At 43.7% G+C, this 20,696-nt stretch overlaps 1 protein-coding gene across 3 annotated transcripts in view; it reads right to left on the bottom strand.

Annotated features, from left to right (window-relative positions):
• The window catches only part of FRMD4A (FERM domain containing 4A), a 557,138-nt gene that overhangs the window by 301,605 nt on the left and 234,837 nt on the right, over window positions 1–20,696 (bottom strand). The window contains exon 1 of one of the 3 annotated variants that reach the window (XM_048836548.2): window positions 10,559–10,966. The exons of the other annotated variants lie outside the window; for them this stretch is intronic. Within the exon in view, the coding sequence (XP_048692505.2) occupies window positions 10,559–10,624 (66 nt within the window). The 5' untranslated portion in view covers window positions 10,625–10,966. Of the gene's footprint in view, window positions 1–10,558; window positions 10,967–20,696 lie in introns of those variants that run through there. 3 annotated transcript variants of the gene reach the window in all.

The raw sequence follows: 20,696 nt of genomic DNA, 5'->3' as shown, positions 1-20,696 counted from the left end.
CGGGTCAGAGTTACCATGAAGCCCCGTACAGGACATGAATGAAGGCTTTTACTCTGTTCACCATACAGCTTGTGTAGTGTATCCACTGGCCATGCTGATTGCTGTTACTGATGATTTACATTTCTAATGGAAGCATTATGTTGCACAACACAACATTAACTTTTACTGGCTGAAGTTCACTGGCACATAGGCAAGGCTGGTAGACATGGGCCCAATCCAACCATCTGAAATCAAGGATCTCTGAAATCTGGGGAAGTTCAGATCCAAACCTGAAACTCCCTGGATTGAACCAAAGGCTAGTGCTGCACACTCGAACATCCAGGCTCATCTGTACTCTAAAGCATTAAGCAGAGGCCCAGATGGGACACAGGACTGGAAGGACCAATGTTAGGACACAGAAGAAAGGGGAAGCAGGTTCTTCTTTACACAAAACACCACAGGACTGTGCTGTTATCTGCCATATGCAGGAAGAGAGAAAGGATGGTCCAGTGGTTAGGGGACTAGCTGGTGACCTGGGTTCAAGTCCCTGCTCTGTCACAGGCTTCCTGTGTGACCCTTGCCAAGTCACTTGGCCTCTTTGTGCCCCAGTTTCCCACCGGTAACATGAGGGATAACGGCACCTCCCTCCCCCGCAGGGTTGTGGTGGTGATAAATGTATTTAAGATTGTAAAGTGCTCAGGTACTAGGGGGATGGGGCCTGTATGAGTATGTCAGATAGCTCAACAGTATAGAGCAGGAGAGGTCTGTTGTGCCATGTGCAAGGCAAACTAAGGATGGACACTTTCAGGATCTTTTAGTTGAGTGCTTGAGAGTTTGCAGCTGGGCTGACAGGGTTTCAGTTGCTTTGATTTGCTGAGAAAGGGGAGGGTAAAAAAAAGCATAATCCCAAAATGGAGCCCTAAACTGAACCTCTCCTTCCTGCTGGCCCAATCCTGCAAGGTGTGACTTCAGTGGAGGTGAGTGCCCACAAGAGGCATTCACAATGGTACAGGAATAGATCCTACGGAAGTGAGCAAGGGAAATTCCCCAGAGTGCCTAACAAGCTAGCCAGAGGCTGTGTTTTGGTGAGAGGCCATGGGCCAAACTTCTTGATAGCAATAGGAATTAGTTGTTGTGTGTGTTCTAGCTGAAGAATTTTTCTTGTGTATATATAGTAGTTTTCCTTCTGTTTTACAGTCTGTAGGTCAATCTCGGTTCCCCAATACCCTAGAGCTTTCTTGTACATACTTAACCCCTGGTTTGTATAATAAAAGTTAAGAATAATTTAGTTTTATTAACTTTCCCACGTACGTCAGAGAGCCAGTAATGAATCAGGGAGGGAAGTTGTCTGACACAAGTGCCCGGGAGACATGCCATTGCCACAGCATCAGGGGAACAGGGAGTGGCCTTTGGCCTTTACATAGATTAAAGATGAGATATTTGGCAGCAATGCTACGTTCCCACATCATGGCCAGGCTGCAGAAGCTGGATGCGACACTTACAGGCGTAGTAATGCATTACCTGGGACATTACCAGAGTGTAGTTTTTGTCAGTGGCCAGATGCTGAGCACCCATGACTCCAAGGAGAGATGCAGGTGCTCAGCATTGGGTCCAAAGGTATTAGGAGGTTGATTCTGCATGGTGCTGAGAATGCTCAACTCTCATTGACTTCAGTATGAGCTATGAGATGCTGAGCATCCATAGGAGGTACTCAGAATTTATCAGGTTTGGGCTCTAAATAGGACTGTATAACAGCTAAGTGACATATGGACTATGTCAAACAACACTGAATATTTATTTTCTTTCATCCTTCATATGCTTTGTAAGTTTCTTTCTTTCTTCAATTAAAGTAACACTTGTTAAAAAAAAATCTTAAACTGCAGGAAAGTAGGGGAGTGACGTTGCTCAAGAGAAGCCACGTGGTCAGAAGGAAGGCAGCCATGACAGAAGGTCATTTGAGAGAGCAGAGAAATAGAGGCATCCTGAGAGTTTTTAGGAGAATTTAAAAGGGCCCTCCCACCCCCACAAAAATGAGGCTATTAAATGAGATAGCATTTTACTGTTGGGAGCCTGTAAGTAGAGGATGATGGGTACCTTTCTCCTAATAAAGTAAAAACTTCATTTGTACAAATTTGGAGGGGCATTGTCAACACTGTCAAAATAAAATGAAGACGGGTATTTAATTATGCTTTAACCTTCATAGCTTTTAAGGCCAGAAGAGACCACCATACTCATCTAGTCTGATCTCCCGCATCACAGCCCAAAGAACCTCCCCTAGTAATTTTTGTAAGCCCATAACTTCTGTTTGAGCTACAGAATCTCTTTTGGGAATGAGATCCAGTCTTCATTCCGGTAGACGTCAAGTGCTGGAGAATCCACCACATCTCTCGTAAGTTCCAGTGGTTAATTACTCTCACTGTTCCTTGTGCTACTAATAACACCTTAAATCATTAAATACTTTAATCTAATTCACAGTGCTACAGTCACACTTTCTACTTTGCGCCTTTCACTCGGCTCAGACAAGTCATCCGACACTGCACAGTTTCACTTTCTGGTTTTCCTGCAGTAGCACAAGGCTAGTGGTAGGTCAAATTCTGCCCCCCATAGCGTAACCTCTCCCAGTGACACCCAGTTTGAGCTTGGTCAAACATGGGACTCCCTAAATGGTCAGATCCAAACTGGCTGAAGGGGAGAAGAATACACTGGAGAACTGGCCCCTGTTTTGGAGTTTCCATCACTGTAGGAAATTTATAAAATAAATCCACACTCCTTTCTCCCCAGCTCTTTTCTGGCATTTTCTATTTGGCTCTTAAAATATATATATTTTTTATTCATAACAGGTTTTATAAAAGCTCCTTTAAATAATACTTTCTCCTCTGTCCCCCGCCCCCAAATCTACTTAATAGTATCCCTGAGAACCCAATCCTGCAAGCTGCTCGGAAGTGCTGAGCAATCTCAACTCCCACAGCAATTCAACAACTAAGGGCCTGTTTCTGCTCCCATTCTGTCCAATGATAAAACTCCCATTGACTTCAATGGTGCTAGGTCAGACCTTAAATGAGTCCTTATTCTGTTGCTTAAAAAACGGGCAGTGGATGCTGAGGGTGAACTGGAGGATGCTGTTAATGCCAAAGGGAATCTCATTAGGGGCTGCTTCAAAGATCTGATTCCGCTGATAAATAAAGAAATGAGAATATCAGCTATTCTATAGGGGGTGACGTTAGCAGTTGCTCTCTTACATTATGCATGATTTGTGACTGCTCAAAGTACAAACTAGCTGCTCACTCTTCCATTAGCAAGTCCCGGCAGCTCAGCTAAACCAGGCGATTTACTGCCGCTACCTAGGTTAATCACTTTACATTTTGATAATGCCTTATTATTGCATTTGTTATTAAGAGCAATGTAATCTCCAGGTAACAGAGGCTTAATAGCAGGTAAGAGAAGGTTTGCGTGACTAAAGCAGGGAAGGAGCCCACCACGCCTGGGGTTTGCTTTGTGGATTTGTTTTCTAGGCACTTCCATCACAATCTTCTTCCGGCAGCCTTCCCCTTCGTGTGCTGTCACCGAGTACGGATTTTGATAACGGGTATTGATTGCCTGTGTTTATGAAGTGGCAGAGTACAATATAAACCATGTAATTGCACCAACAATGAGAAAATAAACACTCTTATTTATAGTATTGATTGCAAACACTATCTACTTGATACACTTTGCTGCTGGAACACGGGCTCTATGTGACATGTTGGGGATGCTTTTGGGTATGCCCAGGCCAAGAATAGTGGCCTAGCGAATACAGCACTGGCGTAGGACTCAGGAGACTTGTGTTTTATGCCTGGCTCAGCCACCGGCCTGTTGGGTGACCTGGGGCATATTTCTTCCTCGCTTTGTGCCTCAGTTTCCCCATCTGTAAAGTGGTACTGACCTCCTTTGTAAAGCGCTTTGAGATCTGCCAGTGAAAAGCACTGTAGAAGAGATAGGTATCAGTGTTATGGTTGCCTTGCGTTGACATCTCTATTTTATTAATGAAGTGCCTATTATATGAATTCGTTAAGCTTGCTCATTGCTGTACAAGACACAAAAGAGACACTGTCTCTGTCTTGGTACTTCAGACTGCAAAGGCCAAAGCATGTAGGTCATGGTGCTGGAACAATTTTTATATTCAGGGTGCTGGGAGCCATTGAACAAAACTGCAAACCCTGTATAGTATGGAAACCACTTTAAGCCAGGAGGTGCTGCCGCACCCCCAGCACCTCTGCATGTAGGCATGGTCTACAATTGTGTCAGAGTGGCACAGTCCTTTCCTGAGCAGTGCAGCCTGCTCCCCCCAGTACTATCCAGCTCACTCCAAGCGACTGTATAATAGGGAATCCTACCCCCCGCCCACAACCCTTTGGTGTATGTATCCCCCAGCGCAGATGGAGGGAGATCCCACAGTCCTTCATGGGGGATTGCAATTGTGGGCAGCCCTTGCATGGACTGGGGGGATATTTTCCAAGTGTTTCAGATCAGCAATAGTGACTGTAAGAAACAATCAGCAGAGAGTGATTTCCCCCCCACCCCACACATACACTAAAAGCTCAGCACAGCTCCTGTCAGTGTAACCAGAGTCAGGCTTCCTTTGGGCTCACTTGGTGCAGTTGCTGCTGATGGACCACAGAGGTACTGGTCCGAAATGGGCCTGACCTCAAATTCTAGATCTTGGTTTGTATCTCTGCAATGGACCGATTCCAAACAGCAAATCGGCATTCCCTGAAGATTTGGGCTTCAGATGTTGATTTATGGAACCCCCAATATGTTCGGCTGTCTTCCGATTTGGGGGTTGCGTCCTGCCTACTATAAAGACAGCAACTGGAGACCTAATTGGGTGTGAGAGTTTGGCTTAGACCCTTTTCTACTTGCTGCACATTACCTGGAAGAAGAGTGAATAATAAGGAACGTAGCCATTCGGCCATAACAGGTAGCCAAGCCTTTGTTTTCCCCTACATAAATGCTGGTATTAATAAAGTACATGAAATTTCTTTTCCTTGTTATTATGTTAACTGTGTTGGTACCTGGGTATATGGAACTCTGGAATTAGGCACGTGCCAGCAGCCCCATCACTTCCAGCAGAAGGTCCCATTTTATCTTGGGACAGGCTGGCTTGCATCTAGACACAGGGGTCATCATTATTCCCCACCTCAACCCTGGTCTTTCTGGTATACTTGGTGTACAGGGAGGGAGCATTAGGGCTGGTGATTTTGGAAAGGTTGGCAGTTAGGAAGGGAAATGCACTATAGATTGGATATTCGGCTTTGTGCTTGGTTGATGACTGAGTCCCCCACAAGGCAACAGGAATCAGTCAGGTGTTTTTTTGATCCACTCTGAGGTTCTATCTGGATTGGGATGGGAATTCAACATTCTTAGCTCAAGGATCCTTGCTCAGAATATACCCATCAGAATTCTGCTACACTGCCTTCCAGGCTCGGTACAAAGCCTTATTTCTCAGGCCATTGCATTGCTGACTCTTTTGAACTCCCTTTTTCATCTGGGTTATTCCCTCTTTACCTTTTTTGCTTCTGGTTTTGTTGGAGAAGATGACATTCTGGGGCAATGGCTCCAGTACTGGTGACCAACAGGTTTAAACACGCACAGCCCCCCAGATACCTAGCGATGACCCCCTTAACATGCATGTGTGTCCTGGATAAGTTGTGTCACACCACCAGTACTTCTCCCCTGGTCCCCAGACTTCCTGGATCTATTAAAGCCTTCTGAAATAGCCAATGACCTAGTCTCAGATGTGTGTCCTTAGTTTTGGCCCGTTCCTGTCTGTGAATCGTTGGTTTGGGCTTGCAAACACAGCAGAGTCTCCTCTCAACAAGTAGCTCCTAGGAAGCCCACTAGTGCTGACAGCTAATTAGGAAATGTCATGTCTGATGTTTCCCTTTCATCTCCTCTCACAGAAGCCACAGAAGCCAACAAAGCTCTCCAGTGCCCTTTAGTAAGAAGGGAAAGGAAGTGTCAATATGGGAACAGCTGCTTTTGAGATAGTAGAATGACAACATAACAAGTACATTATGTGCTGGGAGGAAGCTGTGGCAAATGTGAGGCGGATGCAAATTTTTAGCCTCTCAAAAATCATATTCAAGTGGAATATTAGCTTTATGGGGGAAGTACGAAACACAACTTGTGCCAAATCCCACCCTAGCTTCTATCCTGCAAAACTCCGTTAAGCCACTCATGTGGAGTTCCTCCAGATTTACGCTGAGGTGACCCAAAAGACCCCAATTCCTGTTATTCAGGACTTTTATTCTGGTGTCCTCTAACTGATAGGCCAGTATTAATAGCATAAAGAGTACTTAAGTGAGAAGAACATGCTTCAGGCTGAGCTGAACCGCCAGGACCAGTAAGTGACAATGGGCCAAATCCTGTAGTCTTTGCTGAAGTCAATCACAGTCAATGGGGAGTTTGCCTGAGCAAGGACTGGACTCATGTTTAGATCCCCACAGACTGCTTCTTATTTTCTGTCTGCTGTTTCCTTGTTCCACCCTATGATAAAATTGGAATGAGCGCTCATTTGTGCGATGAGATATGCATTCCTGGAGCTTTCAAATTCCACTTGCCTGGGAGGGGGTTTTACTGCCCTACGAGGTACGTTTTGTTGAAATGACACTAAGTTCCAGAAAAGGAAAGAAAAAGAAACAAGGACAATCCTTTGACATAGGGAAGGTGGAATTTTAACACTCCAGCATCATACGCTACAGTTACCCAGTCTTGTAAGCAACCTCTTGGTTTGGAGCAATGGAGGGCACAAGAGGATTGAAACAGCAGCAGGGATAAAACACCTCGCGCTTGAAGCTATAAAACTGATGTTAATAAAGATGTATGGTTTGGAACGTTCTTTCGGATCATTCCCAAGTGGTTTATTTTACCTGATGGTGGAACTGTCTGCCTACAGCTCACTTCAGTTACTCTGGTATGGGCAGTGCTAGGTAATATGCAAATGACTCTATATCAACTTGGCCACTAGAATGATCTATTACAACGGGATGTGCTTCATGTTCTGTCCATGCTTCATTTTGAATTTCACGTCAGCTTTTCTGTCTCCTGTCTCAGAGGCTCTTCATCAGCCCTAATGAAAAGATAATTTAAAGCAAACGAAGACAAGCACAGCCACAGTGCATGGCAAGCCAACATACAAGATGCAAGTAGCACTTCACTGGAGTTTGGTTAGAAGATTGTGCCTGACCCTATCAGGCAAAATGACTCCACATTTGTAACATCTAGGCTTAATTATGGCAAGTCGCTATGTCTAGAGATGAAGCTTACAACTAGTTCAGAACACAACAGCTTTGCTGCTTAATGGGATGACACTGTCCTGATTTGCCATTCTATGCAGTGGTTCTCCACTGAGCACAGAGTCTAGGTCAGGGTCACCATCCTGACTTTCAAAGCAATGTGTTACACTGGGTAGGTCATCAGCCACAAGGATTGAACCTAGGCCCCCCACTACAGAAGGGATGTGGACAAATTGGAGAGAGAGTCCAGCGGAGGACAACGAAAATGATTAGGGGGCTGGGGCATGTGACTTACGAGGAGAGGCTGAGGGAACTGGGCTTATTTAGTCTGCAGACAAGAAGAGTGAGGGGGGATTTGATAGCAGCCTTCAACTACCTGAAGGGGGGTTCCAAAGAGGATGGAGGTAGGCTGTTCTCAGTGGCTGCAGATGACAGAACAAGGAGCAATAGTCTCAAGTTGCAGATGGGGAGGTCTTGGTTGGATATTAGGAAAAACTATTTCACTAGGAGGGTGGTGAAGCAATGGAATGAGTTACCTAGGGAGGTGGTGGAATCTCCATCCTTCGAGTTTTTAAGGTCTGGCTTGACAAAGCCCGGCTGGATGATTTAGTTGGGGTTGCTCCCGCTTTGAGTAGGGGGTTGGACTGGATGACCTCCTGAGGTCTCTTCCAACCCTAATCTTCTATGATTATATGACCTCAGCATTTTAAAGCACAAGCCTTTTATGCCTGAGTTAGGGTATCCACCTTTCTTAGCCAGGCCTGGGCTCATTATTTTCTATATGGGGCCAATCTACCACCAGAGGGAGAGAGAGCACCATACTGAGCTGTTGTGGGTTACACATACATAGGATTGGTCCTAAATCTACTTGACAAACCAGCTCTTTGCATCTCCATCTGACAGCTACCTTCTACTGGGAGAATGAAAATGTTGATCAGTGCGGGGGAGGGGGATTCATGGGTATGGAATATGGATTCTTCAGAGAGGCCAGACTAAGACTATAGAATTTACCACCAGAAGGAATAAGAATGAGCACTAATCTCATCACACCCAGAGCTAAATACAAAACCACTTATTCACCCAACCTCTCCCCCAGTGCTACCCTTACTTGCATCAATATTCCTACTCCTTCTAGTCAATAAAAAGAAAAACAAACAAATCAGAGCCTCTCTTTTGCTGACAGGGCAGATGATAGACAGATGATGTCACCAGCAAAAGACAAGTGACATTATCAGGTGCCAGTAGAGGTCAACATGAGAATGTCGATAGACTGATGTCTAGAAAGATGATAATCTGGCACTGACTGGTGCTGAGGAACCTTTTGATTTCTAATTTGGAAATGGTTCCCAACCAACCCCCCATATCAGAACACAAGGGCATTTAGATCCAGATCTGAACTTTGTGGCTAAGACCATCTGTCCATTCTAGGGATCTTTACCCAGAGCAGCATCCACTATTACAGTGATTCTGAAAGACAAGTGGAAAATGACTATAAAAAGACTTGGACCCAGCATGCCCTTAGGGCCCAGTCCTGCAAGGTGCCAAATGTTGCTGAGCTTTCTTGACTCCCATTGAGTTCAAGAGGACTGAGGATACTTAGCACCTAACTTGGAAAGTTGGCACTTAGGCACAATCCAAAAAGCTCCATCCCCAATTCTGTTAATGTAGTTGGGGATTTTGTTTTGTGTATGTAAGGGGCTATGCCAATTTACACTTACTGAGAATCTGACCTGTATTTTATTTGGACTATTTTAACTTTTCCCCCACACGTTGTCATAATAATGCTGCAGAAAGAGACTGAATGGTCAAGTGGGTAGAAAATAAAAACGGACTTGGTTCAAACTGAAAAAGCTGTCACTACCCAGCCACAAGATTAGGACTGAATGGGAACAGAGAGTGGATTGCTCTCAGTGCCAGAGGCAATCGGTTGAGTTCGGGGTGAAGCATGGTTGCAGGGCGGCGTAGGAAACTTGCACTGTTGCTCAGGTGTGACTGGACAAACATGGGATTAAAAACTGGACATTCTTGGCAACTGTTAAATTGACCATAGTATTTCCCATTCTAATGACAGGAAATACTGCAAGTACCACAATGTAAAGTACCTCGGTACAGTAAATGTCCATAGAATCACAGGACTTGAAGGGATCTCGAGAGGTCACCTCGTCCAGTCCCCTGCATTGTTTAATTAAATCTGCTGATCAGGGACTTCAGTCTCTAGGTCAGTCAATCCAGAACCTTTCAGTAGCACTAGAACTAACCTGATGAAATGATTCAGAATTATGAGTATGCTGAAATGTATCGTGCCCCCAAATATTTAAAGTGACTGCAACATTCCAAGGAAAACTGACTTGTCCACAACCCCTTCTGGTGCACAGAGATTCCTTCCGAATGCTGTTTGCGTGAGAGATGAAAGCAGAATCCTCTCCTTTGAACAGTGTTTTACAATCTTAATACACAACAACCAGAAATGTTATACTTTGCACATTACTCAAAATATGTTGCTATTCAAGAAAAGTCGTGAGAAATCTTGTTTAAAATGTTTTGTTATTTTTAAAAACAAATTCTTTAAAATGATTATGGGATTTTAATGTCAGCTGCTCTAGTGCAGTGGTTTTCAACCTTTTGTCATTTGCAGACCCCTAATAAATTTCAAGTGAAGGCACGGAGCCCTTTGGAAATGTTAGCTATAGCCTGCGGACCCCCAGGGTCCGTGGACCACAGGTTGAAAACCACTGCCCTAGAGTAAATCCAAAGTAGCTCCATTACTTTTAGAATAGGAGCCTTGATGATTGCAAGGGAGAAACTCCAGATTTACACCAGTGTACAGTAGCAGAGATCAGACACAGGTATGATTTTCTTGAAAACATAACGTACTTTGTTGGCTCGTTCATCTATTTTAAAAGCAAAACAAAAACCCAAGATCAAGGTCTATGATTTAACAGTTATCAAAATGCTAAAGACAATGGCACTTGATGCTGAGGGGTACATTGTCTAAATGCTCTGTCACTGTACAAAATATTCCTAGAGCTATTAAGTCCAAAGCCATCTCTCAATTGTGCATATTTTACAAAACAAGTGCAAAATATATCCTGCCTCCGGGTCAGACTTTTCTTGTTTTATATATTATCACTTGGAACAAAAGACATTGCTGTTCCATAGCATTCGGGATATTGCTGGACATACCGTTGATCAGGAAACCTAAAGGGGTAAGAGGTCAATGAAACACTTTAATGTACTATTAAATTTGATGTCTCTTTTCGGATTATTAGCATCTCACTTTGAATAGGAAATTGTGGTTTACTTACAAACACATCCATTAGCAGGTGTTCCAGCGTAACTTCAATGTCTTCTAGTTTAGCTGCTAAAGTCATTGTGAAGGCAAATGTTAGTTCAGGTCCAGCAAACAGAAGAATCCTCAAGAGCCCCAGTACAAATTGTCTGTCACTGAAGCTATTTCTTTAACTGTAACAAACGTGTTATTTACAGGTAAAGAAAAACCAGTGAAATAAAACATAACATCTGAGCCTGCGTAATTCTCAGACTCAGGGCTGCCAAACCTAAAACCGGCTCTCACGCTGCTGACAGAGGGTCCAAGGGTTATTCCATATGTGGAAAGCTAAAGTCCAAGCCGAAGTATACGCGCTGTTCTTTTAGAACTTCACAGTCAGAAGCACAGTGTCGCATCTGGGAGAGCACAACCGAGCAAGACGCACACACCCACACCCACAGAGCAAGAGACAGGGAGCAAGTGGAATAAACTGCCTTTGACTATGACTGATATTTATAGGACTACATGGTTTTGACTCCAGTCCATTTCTCTGTTCATTTCTGACCTTTCACAAATGGCTTAGGACACTGGAGCGTATTGTAAAGCGGGGGCAGTAGGTCTCACAGAAGTTGGCTGTGACCAGCGCCGGGCCAATTCACACAAGCACGCTATCAATAGTTCTTTGTCAGAGCATATCAAGCTCTTCACTGTAGCTGGGGACAGAGGGGAGCACAGATGTGTAAAAAACAAGGAAACGAAAGTTTTTGGATACTAGTTTTTTCCTAGGAATATCATTAGATCCCCTTACCCACTCCTAAAAGAATCAAAATAGAGGCAAATCCGTGGCCCTTGTTCAGGGTTGGGATGACCAGGAATAACCTAAAATGATCTCCCAGGGTTCAAGCCTGCAACATGCTGACCACCCTCAACTCCTTCTGCAGCCAGTTTGGATCCTGACAGGTTTTGAGGGCCTTCTGTAGCGGTCAAAATCCCTCAAGTCCCATGGACTTCATTGGGGAGCTGAGCGCTCAGGGTCTTGCAATACTTGGGCCTGACAGGATTCCAGGGCACTGAGCCCTTTCCAAGATCAGAGGCTCATTTTTTATTTTATTTAAAAAACAGAACCAAGCCTGGAGCATGAGCTGAATGACTTGCTACCTCCCTGTTTCTCTGAGAGTTTGCTCTTGCTCCCATTTCGGTCAGTGGTGAAATAATCATAGTTGGTCTCACGTAGCACTTTTCACCTGTAGCTCTCACGTTGCTCTTCAAAGGAAGGGAAGTATCAGTGGGCCTGATCCAATGTGCATTCAAGCCAATGGGAGTAGTTCTAGGGATTTCAAGGGGCATCGGATTGGACACATTACCCCTATTTTACAGATGAGGAAACTGAGGCACACACAGATGACATGACCTGCCCAGGGTCACTGGTAGAGCCAGGAACAGAACTCAGGTCTCTCAACTCCCAGCCGGTGTCCTATTTGCTGAACTATGTTGTCTCCCATTGGCATCAATGGGAGCACGCTCAGCCTATGTATTACTCTACGAAATGCTTTTTTGTATTAAATCTACTCAGACTCACTAATATCTTTTGAGTGGTTTTGCACACGATGTATTTCAGAATAAAAAAATAAAATAAGGGACTTGACCAAAGAATTCAGGAAAGGAGGCTCAATATTATTTATAAAGGTGGGAGATGGAGTCAGTCAATGCAGCTCAGCGGGGCATTAAATCATAAATTCCATCTAAATGTTCTCAGAGTTATAGCTGAAATCACATTTGCAGACATCTGGGACAGACATCTGAACAGGACCTGTCTCCGATGGGAGACTTTTACTAGACAACAGCATGATAGACCATTTGGGGCATGCTGTGATGGATGGTTTCAATAGCAAAGAAGGGTGTGTAATATATTTTCCTGATGGACAAACTCTGATACACACAAGCTTCCATAATCAGATAATAGGTTAGCCACTCCAGAAATAGACTCTGTGTTGGAGGGAGAATCTTTAGCACAGCAGCTGCCTTCAACAGCCTGTTCATCATGTACCTGCCACCCTTTTGTTAAAACTTAGATGAAGTATGTAACTTCACTGAACTGGACAGAGTAGGTTTCTTAATAAGCACAATTTAAAAAAAAATAAAAAATTGCAAGGAACAAACTCTGGAGGGTTATGCACTGAAGACTGCAAAAACTCAAGGAACCACAATCCAAAGTACAGACTGCTCACTCAGCCCAGATCTGGCCAGAACCAGCAATCTCATAAAAGCTGAATTTTGCAAGCAAAGAGCCCAATCTTACAAATGCTAATGAGCATACTGCTTGCTACCATGAGGAGTCATGTTCACGTTAGTCTGACCACAGTCAAAAGCACTATGCTCAGTAGAAAGTATTTGTAGGATTGGGTCCTAATGGCCTGATCTTGTGAACTGCTGGGACCCCTCTACTCCCGGTGAGGTCAATGGGAGCTGAAGGTGCCCAGCATCTCACAGCTTTGCCACCTTGCAAGATCAGGCCCTAAACTCGTTGGATAGTCATTTGAATCAAAGGCAAATGCCAACCCTTTTGCAGCTCACCCATCACTACTCAAGAGCTAATAATTGTGGGGCAGTGGACCTACAGAGGAACTGAGTCAGCACCAAGTCAGAAAATGAACATTGATTTGGTCCAATACGGCAATCCTTATAGTCTTACTCATCAGTTTCCCCCCCTCAAAGCTCTTCTGCAAACACTGACCAATTAATGGCAGTTAGACTGACGTGGGGTTAAAGTCATCCTTGGTGTAATGTCCCTGGAAACCAGTGGCCACCAGGAATGAATTATACGTTTGTTCACCTTCAAACTAATGTGAGTATCTGACTAGACTGGCTAAAAAGAACTTTCATTGCAGTAAAACAAGTGATTTCTTCTATATTTAGCACACAATAGCTATCTGTTAAATACAGAAGTACTAATTTATAGGTTCTTTTCTATAGGACGCCTTGACGCACTGGTACAGCATTTTGTTCAGAGCAAAATTAGATAGAACATGTAAACAGTGTCTTTTCACTCTTCCTATAGCTGTATTATAATATCAGCCAGAGAGATTAAACAACCAGAGATGTCTTTCAGGGCTCAAAATGAATTTCCTATCTGATGAATCACTAAGACAAACACAGACTCCTTTTTCTATTCACAAAGATGAATTTCAAGATTTCAAAACTGATAGACAGTGTCAGGCACAAATAAGGGGAAAAAAAGGATGATGGGAACCCATAATGACTTCTCTGATTCTCCCTCTGTAGCCACCTGTCACTAACATGGCCACGTGCTCCACTGGTCAGAGCAAGGCAGGGGTGCTGGAGCAATGTTTATAGTGGGGGTGCCGAGAGCCATTGAAGCAAACTGTAAACCCTGGATATAATGGAACCCACTTCAAGCCAGGGGGTGCATCAGCACCTCCAGTTCCAGCATCTATGCAGCAAGGAGGTATTTAAGGGTGAGCTGACTGATTTCTGTGGCCTGTGTGCCCCATTATCACATTCAGAGATACTATATATAACCTTTGTAATTAAAAATATGCATTAACCCGTAACTGGTTGTATAGCCGATATACTGGTTGTATACAGAAGCTCACAAAGCTAGTCCTTTTCCCCAACAGAAGTTGGTCCAATAAAAGATATTTCCTCACCCTCCCCGTCTCTCTCATATCCTGGGACCAAAACGGCTACAACACTGAAATATACATAGATATTCATTATAACTGGATCTGGCATTCTGGTTTCACCCACAATAAAAATATGCCAACTTCTCTGCAAAAAATTGTGTCTGATTTCAGGTTCAGATTCTGAACATTCCCATAGTTTAGGAAGGTTTGGACTGACCTCAGTAATAATGAAGGACTTTAACTATCCAGACATCTGTTGGAAATGTAATATGGCAAAACACAAGATTTTCAGTAAGTTCTTGGAATGTGATGGGGACAACTTTTTATTTCAGAAAATGAAGGAAGTAAACAAGGGGAATGCCATTTTAGACTTGAATTTGGCAATTTGAGTCAAAGTGATCATGAAATTACAGATTCCATGCTTCTGAGGAAAGCAAGGAATGAGACAGCAGAATAAGAACAATTATGGAGACTTTAACAAACTCAGAGAAGGGATAGGTAAGGTCCCACGGGAAGAAAATCTAAGGGAAACAGGCATTCAGGACAACGGGCAGTTTCCCAAGGAGGCAATATTAAAGATACAACTGCACATTATCCCGATGCATAGGAAAGATGGAAAGAATAGAAAGAGGCCAATATGGCGCGATCAGCTCTTTAATGACCTGAAATTCAAAAAGGAGTCCTACCAAAAGTGGAAAAAATGGATGAATTGCTAAGGAGTACAAAAGAGTAATACAAGTATGTAGGGACAAAATCAGAAAGGCTAAGGCACAAAGTGAATTACACCTAACAAGGGACATAAAAGGGAATAAGAAAAGGTTTTTTTAAATACACTAGGAGCAAGAAAAAGATAAAGGAAAATTCCAGTCCTCTACTTAGCGGGGAAGGAGAGCTAATAATTGATGACATCAAGAAGGATGAGGTATTTAATGCCTATTTTGCTTCAGTAAAAAGGTTAATGATGACTCAACACAATTAATATTAACACTAAGGGGGAAGAAATGCAAGCCAAAATAGGGAAAGAACAGGTTAAAGAATATTTAGATAAATTACATGTATTCAAGTTGGCAAGGTCTGATGAAATTCATCCAAGGGTACTTAAGGAACTAGCTGAGGCAATCTCAGAACCGTTAGCAATTATCTTTAAGAACTCACGAAGAATGGGTGAGGTCCCAGAAGACTGGAGAAGAGCAAACATAATACCATACCTATGTTTAAAAAGGAGAACAAATAGGACCTGGGAATTATAGACTAGTCAGCCTAACTTCAATTCCTGGAAAGACACTGGAAGAAATTATTAAATAATCAATTTTTAAGCACCTAGAGGATAATAGGGTTATAAAGGAATAGCCAGCATGGATTTTTTCAAGAACAAATTATGCCAAACCACCCTAATTTCCTTCTTTGACAGGATTACTGGCCTCGGGGTCAGGGGAGAAGCAGCAGATGGGATATATCTTGATTTTTGTAAGGCTTTTAACACAGTCTCACATGACAGTCTCATAAACAAACTAGGGAAATGCTATCTAGAGGAAATTACTATAAGGTGAGTGCGCAACTTGCTGAAGAGAAGTTATCAATGGGTCTCTGTCAAACTGGGAGGGTGTATCTAATGGGGTCTCAAAGGAATCTGTCCTGGGTTCAGTACTATTGAATATTTTCCACTAATGACTTGAATAATGGAGTTGGGAGTATACTAATAAACATTTGAAGATGATACCACGCTGGGACGGGTTCCAAGCACTTTGGAGGACAGGATTTGAATTCAAAAGGATCTTGACAAATTGGAGAAATGGTCTGAATTCAACACGATGAAATTAAGTAAAGACAAGCGCAAAGTACTTCACTTAGGAAGGAAAAAAAAATCAAACGCACAGCTACAATATGAGGACTAATCATAGTACTGCTGAAAAGGGTCTGGGGGTTATAGTGGAACACAAACGGAGTATGAGTCAACAATGTGATGCAGTTGTGAAAAAGGCTAATCTTCTGGGACGTATTAACAAGAGTGTTGTATCTAAGACACAGAGAAAACTGGGGAGGCTTCGGCTGGAGTATTGTGTCCAGTTCTGGGAGGTACGCTTTAGAAAAGAGGTGGACAAATTGGAGACAGTTCAGAAGACAGCAACAAAATTATACATCGTTCAGAAAACCTGACCTAGAAGGAAAGATTAAAATTCTGGGCACGTTTACTCTTGAAAAAAGAAGACTAAGCGGGGACCTGGTAACAGTCTTCAGCTATGTTAAGGCTGTGATCAATTGCTCTGGAAAGTAATGGGCTTAATCTGCAGTAAGGGAGATTTAGGTTATATAGCAGAGAAAAAGCTTTCTAACTACCAAGTGAGTTCTGGTATAGATTTCCAAGGGAGGTTGTGGAATTTCCATCACTGGAAGTTCAAATAGGAATTATTTCAGGGAAGTTCCATGCCCTGTCTTGTACAGGAGATCAAACTACGTGATCACAATGGTCCTGTATGGCCTTGGAGTCTATGAATCCCTGTTTAGATGTTATGAGCCTGACAGAACACAGATCAGCTCCCACTGTTCTCCACAGGGTAAGAGAGAGGAGCCTTGTCTTCAGTCACTCTCAGAGGAAGGTGCTTAGCACATTTGAAGAGCTGGCCCTGGTCTTCAAAGAGTGACCTCTTCCCAGGAGTAGAGTCTCAACATCTCTCCACCTCATTTGATATGCATGTTAGTCAGGCTACTATGGTCTTTGACTATGGTGTGAGTGACTTGTTCTTCCCTGGCTGACTGAATGGGCTGTAGCTCAGTGTGAAGATGTCTGCTTACTTGGGTGGTGGGGTGAAATGAAGGAGCCTTCCCACGGAGAGAGAAAGGAGTGCTCCAACACAGTGGTGGTTGTGACGGGTTTCTCCCGGGGTGCTGCTTGCAACTGGGGTACGGCTAAGCCCTTTGACCCACCAGCCTGGGCTCCCTCTCATACTGTGCTGCTGTGACAAGCTGCAGCCCCGCTCCTGGTCTTATGCTTTCACCAGCATATACACAGGTAGGGACACACCCAGCTGCAGTTACATGCAGGCTCTCTGACCAGCCATTGCATGTGAACCAACAATAGAGAGGATACAGCCAAAATAACCACCAGCTCCCCAGCCTAGGACCCCAGAGCTGTACCGTCCTGCCCTGGTCAAATTTGGCCAGCATATGGGTTTAATACCCAGTGCGCCTCTCCCTCAATGCGAAGAGGATATGCACAGATTGTGTTGACCAAGTTGGGATTTTTCCCCAGATACTTCATTCGAAATGCACTGGTTTAGATAAAACATAAAACAAAGTTTATTAACTATAAAAAGATAGATTTTAAGTGATAGCAAACAAATCAAAGCAGATTACCTAGTAAATAAATGAAACCTCAAACTAAGCCTAAGATACTAGAAAGATTGGATATGAATAGCAATTTCTCACTCCGACTGGCCAATTCTTAAGGGACAATCTGCATTTGCTTTGCAGCTTGGGATCCTCACAACTGTTCCAAGTTCTTTTTCCTCAGAAGCTTCTCTCCGATGTTGAGTTGTGGGGGAGTGAAGAACACCAGATGATGTTACTCCCTGACTTATATAGCTTGAGCATGTGGCAGGAACCCTTTGTTTCAAAAACAGTTCCCAGCCCAGTTTGTGGAAAAATACAGGCATCCAAAATGGAGTCCAGAGTCATGTGATCTGGTCTCATGCCCTTGCAGAGTCATAGCAGCCATTTCTTACAGGCTGGCCAAAACATCCAGAGGAAGGCTGAGCTATTCCACAGCCCATTGTCTTTGCTGATGAGCCATCAGAACTGTCTGGCTTCTTCATTGTTGTGTCTGAAAGGCTGGCTGTGGGTGTTTTCCGGAGTAAGCTTATTTGAAATACAGACCCATAGTCAATATTCATAACTTCAGATACAAAAATGATATATGCACACAAATAGGATAATCATGTTCAGCAAATCACAACTTTTCCAATGACACCTCACAAGACATATCCTGTACAAGATGTATCACAATGATATCATAATCATATCATAATAATATTACTATGACAACTCTGGGGTGTAGTTCACAGTGCTGTGAAGTGGTGCAAAGCTTTGGGTCCTGTTTGACTTCCCACTAATCTTGGATGACGGGTAGTATCAGTTTCCAAAACTACATTCTTTCACCTTCCTAAGAAATTTCATACCTCCCTCAAGGGCAAGGACCTGGCCACAGTAATCCTTGAACATATCACTTCCAGGCTGGATTATTGTAACTTGTATTTGAAACTGAGCGTGAAGAGAATACAAAAGTTCCAGCTTGTGCGGAATGCAGCTGTCTGCCTTATCCGTGGCTCAGGCTGCTGTGAACACCTCAAGCCATTCTCAAGTCCCTCCACTGGCTCCCATCAGCCTCTGATGCCTGTCTAAGGCCTCGGTCCTAATTTTCAAAGCAATTAATGGATTAAACGTTGATCTTTGAACCATCACAACAGCAGCAATTCCCTGTGAGAATGCCCAGGAACAAGGGTAGGAGAGCTGGGGACAAAGCATTCTCTAGCAAGGTGATCTGACTACAGAAGAGTCTTCCAGAGGAGATCTGGTCAATTCAGTGTTGTCTGACCATCTTTATGTTGAAAACCTTCCTTGCGGAGAAAGCCTTTCCACCATAAGTGGACATTCACAATTCAAACACCCAATTTATTCTCAAACCTCTACCGACTCCTCCCACACTCAACCCCTCCCCACCAAACGACAAAAACCCACGCCAGAGTTTGACCCCGACAAAGGGAGCAGTGCCAGAGACCCCATGAAGTCCACTAGGTACTACACTATTGCTATTAGTTTTACATAAAAGGCACTTAGGCACTATAGTGATAGAGTTTCCAAGACCTTTGTCAACCAGTCAAGAGCAGAAACCCAATAGGGAACTCTTGCCTAGAGACCATGAGTTGGAAAGGATGGCCTTCTGGAAGGGTATTTGTTTATTTAAAAAAAAAATGGGCGTTAGGGAGGTGAGAAATAAAGACACATCAGGGATCAGCACTGAGCTCTTTGTTTATCCTTGTCCTGTGTACCCTCCCAAGGAACATATAGCAGGGGGCACCTTGATGCATGCTGATTGCAGTTGAGGAGAAAGATAGCCTAGAAGAGGATCTTGATGAATGGAGAGAGATGCTGGAGACACATGGGCTCAAAATAAGTAGAGGAAAAGCAGAGCATATGCTATGTAATTTTAATTATGTGAACACCGAAGAATTATCCTTGAAACTAGATGGGCCGACAAAACCAGAACTGCAAAGTTTCAGGTATCTGGGTTCCAGAAATCAGGAAAATAGGGAAATTCAGGATGAAATTAGAGTGAGGATAAGAAATGCTTGACTCAAATAGAGAGAGATCAGTATGTGACAGTAAGGTTAAAAGGGAAAGTCTATAAAAGAGTGGTCTGTCCAGTTTTAGTGTATGGTGCTGAATGCTGGGCAATGAAGAAGAAATAGGTCTAACTGAAATCTGAATAGTTGAGATGGATGACTGGTGTAAACAAGAAAGATCACATGAAGAAACGTGTATGTTCAAGACATGCTCAAAGTAACACCCGTACATGAAAAATGAGGGAGTGGAGAATCAGATGGATTGGCCATGTAAAGTGTAGTCCTAACAACTATGCTAGTAAGAGAGTCCAATGGATCAAGACTGAAAGAGAAATACAGAGGGTAGGTCTACACAGCCACTAGGCACCCATGGCTGGCCATGCCAGCCAACTTGGGCTCACGGGGCTTGGACTGCAGGGCTGTTTCATTGCTGTGTAGACTTCCTGGCTTGGGCTGGAGCCTGAGCTCTGGGACCCTCCCACCTTGCAGAGTCCTAGAGCCCCGGGCTCCAGCCCGAGCCCGGAAATCTACACTGTGATAAAACAGCCCCATAGCCCGAGCCCAGATCAGCAGGCATAAGCCAGTCCAAGGTTTTTCATTGCAGTATAGACATACCCAGAAGGGCTAGCCCAAGACGTGGTGGGCTGTTATAAAGAAAGACATGTTAGTGTGTGGTGTGATAGAGGATATGGCACTGAACAGAGTGCTTTGGAGGGAGAGGACTTGTGGAATGGACCCCATTTGATAGGATTAATGCAAGAAAGAAGAAGAAGATGAAGAAAGACCCATTTGTCTCCCACACCTCCTGATGGACCATGCAGAGGGAAAGTTGCTCTGACCCTAGGAGCATGTCACCTTAGCTCCCATTGGCTGCATCACCACAGGCCTGAGAGGTGAGAGGGGGGACAGAAACAGTGATGATAAGGTTTGGGAGGGGATAAAATTAGTTACATGAGCTCTTCTGCCCATAGGCAGAAGCCAAAACCCTCCCTCCCACATGGCACAAAAAAGGCTGCAGATACAATGTGTTGTGCTGGACAGGACCTGAAGTCTGTGCTGCATTTGAATTGTATCGGTAGAAAACCCAGTGAAAAAGCCATACAGTTATCAGTCACCACTCCTGCTGCAGAATGGCATAACTCTTATTTCACATGCTGCTTGGGTTCACCACGATTGGGATGGCCATTCACAG

Source organism: Caretta caretta, chromosome 1 (assembly GCF_965140235.1).
Source record: "Caretta caretta isolate rCarCar2 chromosome 1, rCarCar1.hap1, whole genome shotgun sequence".
Lineage (NCBI taxonomy): Eukaryota > Metazoa > Chordata > Testudines > Cheloniidae > Caretta > Caretta caretta.
This window is presented reverse-complemented; position numbering and strand designations above follow the sequence as displayed.